We start from the raw sequence: 10,513 nt of genomic DNA on the forward strand, positions 1-10,513 counted from the left end.
GAGTTGTGAAGATCCTTTTGTATAATTCCTTGAATGTTCTTTGTCTACTACCAATAAATGGGACGAGAAAATAGAATGAAAAAGTGTCCCATCTTTCCCTACTATATAGCCATGACCAAAAGTTCATGCATAACTTTAAATGCTTTTACAACCAACAACTACGGGACGCTTTTAAACTGAACTTTAAACTGAAAATCCACTCACTGTGTGTATACCCTAACAGCCTAACCGTAATAGAATCTCTTTTATAATAAAAGCATTATACTAGAGGTATTTGGTTTGTTATAAACGGCAATGGCAGCGTACCGGGCTGTAATTTAGCATTCGGCTTTCTATATAACCAAACATTTTGAAACTAAACCCCGACTCACCTTGTGCATTCTTTGCCTCCAAAGCCGCCACTTCTGCCTTCTTTCTTTTCCAGAAATTATTCTTCGTTTTTTTCGGTTTGTCGTGAATTTCATCTTCCGATTCTACGAATAGAAATGAATGAACGAATAGAAATGAATGAACGAAAAAATATATATGAATGATGCAGTAGGGTGGGGAAGACGAGACACCTTTTACCTCTATTTTCTCGCCCCGTTTAGTAGTAAACAAAGAACATTCAAAAAAATATAAAACTAAATGCCCACGACTCCCATTGACCGTTAGTAATTGTTTAAAACACGATCAGGATATTTAGATGTTATGTGCCAAAGGTGTCCCATCTTCCCCCACCCTACTATATTAAATATAAATGAATCACTTTAACTTACCGCTTCGATTACTGTAGCAAAGTATAAAGAATAGTTTAACTAAACAGGCAGGTAATAGCGACAAAACGACAGTCGTCATTTGTATAATATATTATTATTTTTAATATAATATTAAATTTTATTTAATAGTAGGGTGGGGGAAGATGGGACACCTTTTCGTTTAGTTTTCTCTTTCCATTTGGTAGCAAACAAAGAACATTCAGTGAATTATAAAACCGTATCCTTACGACTTCCACAGACCGTTGGTAACTGTTTAAAGCAATATCAGGCTATTTGGATATTAAGTATTAAAGGTGTCCCATCTTCCCCCACTCTACTATATTAAACCGTGTAATACAACTTCAACAAACCTTTATCATCTGAAAACGCTTCCCTCGATTGCCCTGGTAACGGTTCGGTGGTAGATTGATTCGTGACGTCATCATCCTCTGACGTCACGAGAGGTTTTTTAGAAAACATGACCCTCAAATGTTTGAAGGAAAAAATCAGGTTTATTTTTAACTGCACATTTAGGAAGTTATCATCTTAAATGTTGCGTATAATCTGTGAATAATAAATATTAATTCATCGAATGTAATATAGTAGGGTGGGGAAAGATGGGACAGCTTTTCATTCTAATTTTTCGTCTCATTTGGTAGTAAACAAAGAATATTCAACGAATTATAAAACCGTATCCTCACGACTCCTATAGGCCGTTGTTAATTGTTTAAAACACGGTCAGGACACTTGAATATTATGTGCTAAAGGTGTCCCATCTTCCCTCACCCCTCTAAATTTAATCATGCGTTATAAGATCCATGTAAAATGCCCATAGACCTATATCATAGAGTTATTCCTAAATACATATAGCCCTTTACCATAAACTAAGCTGAAACCACTTTAGTTAGTTTATACTATGCCTTTATACGCTCTGTTAGTTACATTACTTTTAACGCTACGCTGCTTGCTAGCCCATGTATGCAACATATGTGGTAACTATAACGACTGCAGTAATAAACCTAAACAAAAAGACAGCAGTAACCATGAAACAACAGTCTTTATAACACGTTAAATGAGCAAAATCTGCATCGTTCATCGCTCTGGCCTTGGTATACATTGCTTTCCAAAGTAACGGTAAAAACAGTTGTTATAACTCGCCCAAAGTATAAAAGAGGTTCGGCACATAACAGGTACAGGCATTAAACTTCTTCATTTGAGCTTGGTAAAAATTTCTGTCTCTTCAAAATCACGGATAGTAACGATAAAACAACAGTCGTTATAGCACGATATAAGATTCCCCAATGCATCCTTTACGCCAGCGTATATCTTTGTTTAATAAACGTTTTGCTACAACTTTAAAAGTGTAACAAAAACTATAACACGTCCAAATTATGGCCGGAAATCTGCACCCTTTACCATTTAAACTTGGCTTAAATTGGTCCCTGTTGAAAAGCTTTACGACAATATAAACTAAATCAATAAACGTTATATACTACAACTTTTAAAAAGTAACGGAAACAACAGTCGTTATAAAACGCTACAAATCTGCAATCTGTATCCCTTAAACTTGGCTAAGATTACTGTCTGTTTAAATTTAAGCCTTACGCCAATACATACTTGATCAATAGAAGTTTTACTACAAGGTGGGATATAGTCACGCATGGTAACGACATAACAGCGTCACGTTGCTACCCCACAGCCCTACAATCATAACGTCTGCTACAATAGCCGAAGGCCGACACCTTCTTTTGTTCGAAACCATTTGTTTGTTTTCAACGTTTTCTTAGGAGATACATGGTCAAGATATTGGAACTGTTGTAAAACGACTTTTCTGTTGCGTTATATTTATATATATATTGTGCATATGTACAAAAGAATAAACCGCTTGAATAATGTAGAACGTTTTGTGTTACCATCCATCTTACCCGACAGTACTATATACACTTCTAAATAAGATATAGCATTAAAAACTTATACGGTCAACTGTTATTGAGTCTATTTCTATAGCCTACACATATAATCATCTCTGCTTTATGGTGGGTTGGGGTAAGATGGACAAAGTTTTCCCGAGTTATTAGGAAATATGGGATATTATTTGCTAACGAATACCATCTTACCCCACAGTACTCTGTACTACCAGTGGTTTAAACTTTCAAGCATAATAGGGTGGGAGAAGATGGGACACCTTCAGCACATAACATTTAAATATCCAGATCGTGTTTTAAACAATTAAAGACGGGAGTTGTGAGGATACGTTTTTATAATTCTTTGATTTTTTTGTTCACTTCCAAATGGGACAAGAAAATAGAATAAAAAGGTGTCCCATCTTCCCCCACCCTACTGTATATCGCTATGTTGCCGTGAATCGGTTAAAGGTCTTAGGAATAAATCACAAAAGTCGTATTTTGTTACCGAATATCTTTTATTGTGACGTAACACATAGATGTTATTCGAAACGCGATGCTGAATAGATTCGCATTGTTCTGTTTGACAACGGTTTCAACGTCTGTGACGTCACTATGCCCACTAACGGGTAATAATTGAACAAATTACGGGACATTAATGTTAACATTGCGTCTGTATTTGTTTTAGGGCGTTTAGCAGCCACGCTTTTATTTGACAATTTTCTCAAGTAGTTTTTACCCGTAGCGTGTTTAAACGACTACAGTTTTGCTGCTGATTCTTTTCTCTTCGTTGTTTTAGTTTATTTTGATTTTTCCTTTTGGACCAGGTGCCTGCCTAGAAGTTAACCACATATAATAAAATCATTTAATATAACAGGCGAGTGAGAACTATTTTAAACATTGTGTTTCTATGATTGCAACGTCATTAAACTGGGGATTTCCCTAATTTAGGTGGTTCCCCACTTTTTATGACATCATACTGTGCAATTGTTTTATGGTGTTCATAGACGGTTCATTTTAAATATGGAAGAAGTGCCGTATCTCAACGAAAGTCTGGGTAAACATATTTCATATATTATGTGCTATTAGTGTTCAATATTTGTTTACGAAGTTACATACGTTGTAATTGGTAAGCACTAAGCGGGCACGAGATCGAGGTGTTTATGAAACACCACGCGAGAATAAACTAAATGTGCATATATAATGTTGTGGTAATGAACCAACTCTGGTCTAAATCTCGGGTCCGATGGCGTGCCTCACTGTAGGACCTCACCCATATAGAATAGAATGTGCATATACAATGTTGGGGTAATGGGCCAACTTTGGTCTAAATCTCGGGTCCCATGGCCTGCCTCCCTGCTCGCTGCTCCCTGTAGGGCCTCACTATTTGAGAATATAATCAAATAAATGAATATGACTAGTTAAACTGACAAGCTAAACGCAGTTTCATTCTTGTATATTAATTCATTCATTTAGATAAAGTTGAACTTCGCCCTGCAATTCACAAGGACTTGTGCAAATACCGTTTGTCGGGAGAATTATATGAAAACCTTGATGAAAATAACTTAAGCAAAGTTGAGACAATCATTGATGACCTTCAATGGTTACTTTCTTTAAACCATCCCAAGTTCTGGTGTCAGGTAAGAAGGGTTTTCACGCTTACTTAGATAAGCAGGTTTTTATGCTTTTTTAGTATATAGATGAAACCAACAGTTTTTTAGTATATAAATACCTAAATAACCTACAAAGGTTTAGGTATATAAATAACTTAAAAGGTTTGAGTGTAAAGATAACAAGACTGTAAGTCTCTCAATAACTTATTGCTGCTAATACAGTTTCATTTTTCCAATCTGGAACATATATATATTATGTTTATGAAAAAATAGTATTTTAGTAATCAAATACATGCAAAAAATGGGTTTATTCTTGTTAGAAATATTTTAAAACATAAACATGATACAGTCTCTATTAAAGTGGTCTAAACTGTAACAATATTAAACAATATTTTGAGGTCACCACAATGTAGCGACGATTCTTATTGCTCGTTGTATATATTGTAATGATTCAGTTTTGAACGCACGCGAAACACGAAAGAGAACGGAAGAAGAAGGCAAATAAAAATGGTCGTTTCGCACACGCATGCACACACACACGCACACAGGACTAAACGCTACAAAATACTATTTATATTTTCCACACACCAGGTGATCAATGATGAAACAGTCAGCGCAACACTCAGCTCATATTTACAATTTGCACCACGTTTCCACAACCCTTCATGGTCGGATGAAATAAAGAAGAAACACGATCAACTTCATCGGCTATTCTTCATGACCTTCCTCAGGTGGTTTGATCTGTGCTGATGTACATAATAAGGCATATGATATGTGTGGTGCATTGCCACTGTAACACATCCCAGGGTATGTTCTGGTGATAGGCAAGGTTACGTCACTGTATATTGTGAATATTCTATCCACGTTTTGTGCTACAATTTTGTCCGGCTCAGTGGTTTAGGCGCCTGCATCAGAAACCAAAGTGTCCCCGGTTCGATGCTCGACGGCGGTACTAACATTGGTTGGCGTGTCCTTTTGCTGTTAACTCCAATCTCTTCGTTATGTTTATTATGATACTTGTGATTGTAATCAAAGGATAACATGATGGTTTAAATATAAATCTAAAAAAGTCTGTTTTTTAAACTTCCCTATTAGTAAGGACTTTGATATTTAAATTTTTTTTTTTTTTAAAGTAGACCTTTCTTCCCACCAGGTTATCGACACCAAAAGAATCGGAAAACTCTTTTTTCTCCCCGAGTGAGTTTGGTCGAATTATTTATGAGAATTTTATCTTTGACATTCCTTCGTTGATGGACATCGCTTGTTTGTTTGGAAACCAAACCAATCATCCTCTACTCCATAAAATGTTTGAAAGCATCTTCAATAATCAACCTCTGTACAATAATGACTTGGAAGAAGCGGCAAAAATGATGGTTAAAGTAAAGTATTAAAATATTTTTTTGGGGTTCATAAAACACGTACCATCTTTAGTGATTTTAGAAGTTAAGTTAAACACTATGATAGGAAATACCTAGCTTTTTTTTAGAGAGAAAGCTCCATCTGACTTATCTAACTTAAAACAGCAGCAACACACACTTTTATCTGCCACTTTTACTCAAGTAGTTCCCACCCCAGCAGCCTTTTTTTACTGTCAGTCCTTTTGCTGCTAATTTCTTCACTTTGCTGTTTTAATTAACCTGATCTCTGATTCTCTGTTATAGTATGAGATAACTTAAATATAACTAAAACTAATGAAATGTTAAAGCTTATATTGCCTATTGTTTAATATCTTCAATATTTTTCAGATTCTTCAAGAATTTGACGGTAAATTTGTGAAACAAACCACCACGAAGCGGAAGTTGATTGACAGGTCGGGAATCCCGCACTCCAAAGATGAATTGCTTGAACTCGCTTCTTATTTATTCAACTCCTTGTATACGTTGGATGCTTTCATGCAAGTTTACCCTGAAGGCTGCCATGCTTTTTACAAGGTTTGTTGGTAATACACATACAAGAATATAAGAACAGGTGTTCTATATGAGTGAGGTCCTACAGTGTGACAAGAGATCTGAGATTTAGACCAGAGTTGGCCCATTACCCCAACATTGTATATGCACATTCTATTCTATATAGGAGAGGTCCTACAGTGAGGCACGCCATGGGACCTGGGATTTAAGCCCGAGTTGGCCTATTACCCGAACTTTGTATATGCACATTCTATTCTATATAGGTGAGGTCCTACAGTGAGGCATGCCATGGGACCTGAGATTTGGGCCCGAGTTGGCCTATTACCCGAACTTTGTATATGCACATTCTATTCTATATGGGTGAGGTCCTACAGCGAGGCACGCCATGGGCCCTGGGATTTAGACTAGAGTTGGCCCATTACCCCAACATTGTATATGCACATTCTATTCTATATGGGCGAGGTCCTACAGTAAGACACACCATGGAACCTGAGATTTAGACCACAGTTGGCCATTACCAAACACCCAGGGTATTATAACCCATTAGTTACTACTGGGTTTTCAGTTTTTCACATATTTCTCTTCAAGCAATGTATTATGAATAAAATAAAGTCTCCGTTTTTTTCTTTTCTTTATGTATAAGGAGTAATATTCAAGGTTTCATTCCCTAATTACTTTTTTGCATTACAGATTAACACCATAGAGGTTCTTTGTCAACTCTACAATGGTGCTCTGGTTATAATGAAGGAACAAACCCAAAACAATGCTTTACCATTAGATGATGATTTCTTTAAACTACGAACATTCCTTTTAAAATCAAAGGAACTTGTATTGTCTCTGCTGCACCGTGTGGTTGTTAAATGCGCTTATAAACCGGCTGTCGAAGCATCTCGAAATAAAACATCGGATTGTACGGTTTTATGTGAAAACTATTTGGAGGTATATTCTTTATTTTTACATTGTATTACTGCTATCATTGTGGGCGTGTGTGACCTTGGGCAGAAAACCTTACAGCAAATGCTCCAACCCAGTGGTCACTGTTGGTTAAAAAAACAATAAGTACCACAGTTATATATGTGGTAACTTGTAAGCGGGCACAAGGTGTATGAAACAGAACACCTGTGTTATAATGACTGTCCTTGACCTGCCATACGAGGTTAAATAAGTTACATTTGTGGTAACTCGTAACTTTTAGTCATGTAATAAAAATATTATAATAGTTTTTCTTGATCTTCTTAAGATTCTGAGTGCGTTTGCATCTGACCACAACATCATTAACGATTTGGATGAAAAGTTTGGGTTAAGAGAAGATATAAATAACTTGGTTAGGGTAAGTATCTACTAAAATCTAATATCTAATTTTGCTTGACACCGTATAGTAGTGCATATATATTTAAAGTATTTTACTTCTGCTACCAGGCAAAATGTAATTAAATTTAAAATTTTTTGCTGCCCTGGTAGAACTATTTGAAATCTTACTGAATGGCAGAAGAAACGTTTAAATAAAATAACAATTTTTATACTTGAGGAGCCAAAAAGTAGAAATTTAAGACAGTACATTGCATGTCCACTTTGCAGTAAATGGGAGTGAGATTAAACCTCTGAAATTGTTAATTTTATTCCATTGTTTTGTCTTCCATACAAAATATTGATAAAAATATAACAATTCACGAGGCAAAAAGTTTATTTTGTAATTATTGCGACCATGCAGGTAAATGAAGAAATAAATGAAAGCCAAGTTTCATTTCTCCTTGATACGATTCAACCATCGCCATGCCAACCACCACACGAGGTCTCTACTGAGGTAGATGCCATCTCTGCATGGAGGGAACAATTTACTTCAAGCTCACTAACGAATGGAGATTCGGGAGGAATCGAAACTGCTCAGAGCTTTGAAAACCAGAATAGTTTTGTGAATGCAACAGATCAGGGTGTGAATATAAACTTTAGTTGTTTTTGTGTGAATGTATCTTGTTCATCCTTGTAGCGGGGCAATGTCAGTCTATATAACACGGGTGTTCTGTTTCATACACCTCATGTCAGCGTACATAGTTACCACGTATGTAACTTTGTGGTTGATTGTTCTTTGATGTAACTTAGTGGTTGATTGTTCTTTGGGATTTATTATATAATTCTTGTTTACTAACAGTCTATGAGATTATGCTTATGAAATGACACTCCAAATATTGTTTATATTCGTATTCCTTAACTCGTATGTAACTTTGTGAGTGATTAATTCTTCAGGATTTTTTTGTGTCACTCTTTTTTACAACAGATAAGATAACACTTTATATACCGTTAAATTTATATACGCAACACCAACAGATGACATTGAAGCTGTCTCTCTCATCTCTTCCGTCCAAGACATCCTCCCCGATCTCGGAGCCGGTTTCATCCGAGCTTGTTTGGAGGAGTTTTCCAACAACCCTGAGATGGTGATCCAGAGGGTCCTGGAGGACAATCTTCCCAGCCATATTGCTGCGATGGATAGAACAACACAAAGGTTGGGTTTGCATAATGTATTATCCTTTTTGGCTTTTTTGGTATAAAACATCTTTTGTCTACCTTTTGCAAATATGTGGATTTCTTCCTAATGTTTTGTTTGCAATGTTTTGGCAAGACACCTAATAAAATCTCATATTATCTTTTTGGCTTTTAAGGAATAAAAAAACTAAATAAATCCTCTTTGTTTTTTTGGTATAAAAGCTATTTTTATTTCAATGTTTTGTTTTTTGTGCAAGATTCCTAATGAAGTCTTTAGAATGAGGATATGGTTGTATAATTCTGTAAATACTCTTTATTTACTTCCAAATATAAATATATTCCAAATATAAATATACTTACCTCATATATGGACCAAATTATTATATGAAAGTTAATTTTGATTTAAATCTTTAACAAAATGTTTCAAAATAGTTAAGTTATCTCCATACAGTATGTTAGTTTAACAAAATTATTTGTTTTAGTTTCACCAAACCAACTGCAAACTTAAACCATGAAGAAAATTTGAATGAATTTGGATCTTTTGATCCTGAATTTGACGATCAAATCTTTGAAATGCCACGGAAGAAGAAATTTACCGAATACAAGGCGTATAAAGCACAAGAAATATCTTTAGCTGATGAAGGAAAGCTGGTTGAACTGTACAGTAAATATGGGGTGGTGTATGATGGTGAAGAAAATCAAGGTTGGTTTTTGGATGCATTTACTTGAATGAATGTAACTTATTTTTATCCTCGCGTGGCCGGAAGACTACATTCGTTATAGTTTTATACACCTTGTGCCCGCTTACAAGTTACCATGTATGTAACTTTGTGGGTGATTACTGTATTTTGTTGCACAAGAATGGTCCAACTCTATGAGCCTGAGATTGGGGTTTGACTCACCTAATTTATTACAGTTTTTTGTACTCCATTTATATATATATATATATAGAAAAAAACTGATCAATATCTTTGCTCTTTTTTCACACTTTTATTTTTCTGCTTTCCTTATTTAAAGTCCTTCGCAATTTTCCAATTTTTTTCTATATAAGGTGTTATATTGATCTTTGTTGCTTCCAATGTAGAAACAACTGAATGTTCTTATGAAGATGAATACGATGACACATATGATGGAATACAAGTAGGAGCGAATGACGCCGATGAAACGGATGATCTTGTTGTAGAACATCAAACTACCAGGGACCTATGGAAATATAAACAAACAAATGATGATGAAAATGAAGAAGGGTAAGTTGGATGATTGAGTGAATTTAACTTACTTTATTTTTGCATGGCTGAAAACTTCAGCTGTTTATTAAGTCCTTCAGCTGTTTACTTTTTGTTTTAATTAATTTTTTTTCAGGGAGAAGAAAGACAGATTAAAAGATTTTGTTCGTAATCCTGAAGAGGTTCGCGCATTTAATCAAATGAGGGAGGAATCTCGGAGGAGATTTAGAGGAGGGGGTGGGAGCAGAGGAGGAAGTGGGAGAGGAGCAAGAGGAGGAGGAGCGAGTGGGAGCAGAGGAGGTGGGAGAGGAAAAGATAAATCATCAAGAGGAAATCATAATCGGAAGAAACTTGCTACAAAGAAAGCCTCCCAAGGGATGTGATTTTGTGCAAAATAAAATTAATATTTGAACGTTAGTGTTTGTTTTCTTCGAGATTTGTTTAAAGTTATAAAACTTTTTTTAAATTAGAAAATATGTTCGTGAACTGTTTGGGAGCAAGTATGGTGGAAACAGCTGACGCTTTGAAAACTATGTTTTAAAAACGCTGCGCGCTACTGTACTTTAGGAGTACTTTGGTTGGTATAAAGCGTGTTGTCATGCAATTTCATCAGTTTAGTAATCCTGCAAAAATAACATGTTA

General features: G+C 35.5%; 1 protein-coding gene across 1 annotated transcript; it reads left to right on the plus strand.

The window, feature by feature from the left end:
* The first annotated feature begins 3,560 nt into the window (after positions 1 to 3,560).
* Positions 3,561 to 10,288, plus strand: LOC100177077 (activating signal cointegrator 1 complex subunit 2-like). Its single transcript, XM_009861096.3, has 12 exons — positions 3,561 to 3,698; positions 4,118 to 4,281; positions 4,846 to 4,985; positions 5,408 to 5,633; positions 6,000 to 6,185; positions 6,852 to 7,100; positions 7,402 to 7,491; positions 7,873 to 8,092; positions 8,487 to 8,664; positions 9,128 to 9,348; positions 9,730 to 9,892; positions 10,008 to 10,288. The coding sequence occupies exons 1-12, from the start codon at positions 3,665 to 3,667 to the stop codon at positions 10,252 to 10,254; spliced, it is 2,118 nt and encodes a 705-aa protein (XP_009859398.1). The 5' UTR covers positions 3,561 to 3,664; the 3' UTR covers positions 10,255 to 10,288.
* Positions 10,289 to 10,513: the final 225 nt, after the last annotated feature.

This window comes from Ciona intestinalis, chromosome 8, assembly GCF_000224145.3.
Source record: "Ciona intestinalis chromosome 8, KH, whole genome shotgun sequence".
Taxonomy (NCBI): Eukaryota; Metazoa; Chordata; class Ascidiacea; order Phlebobranchia; family Cionidae; genus Ciona; species Ciona intestinalis.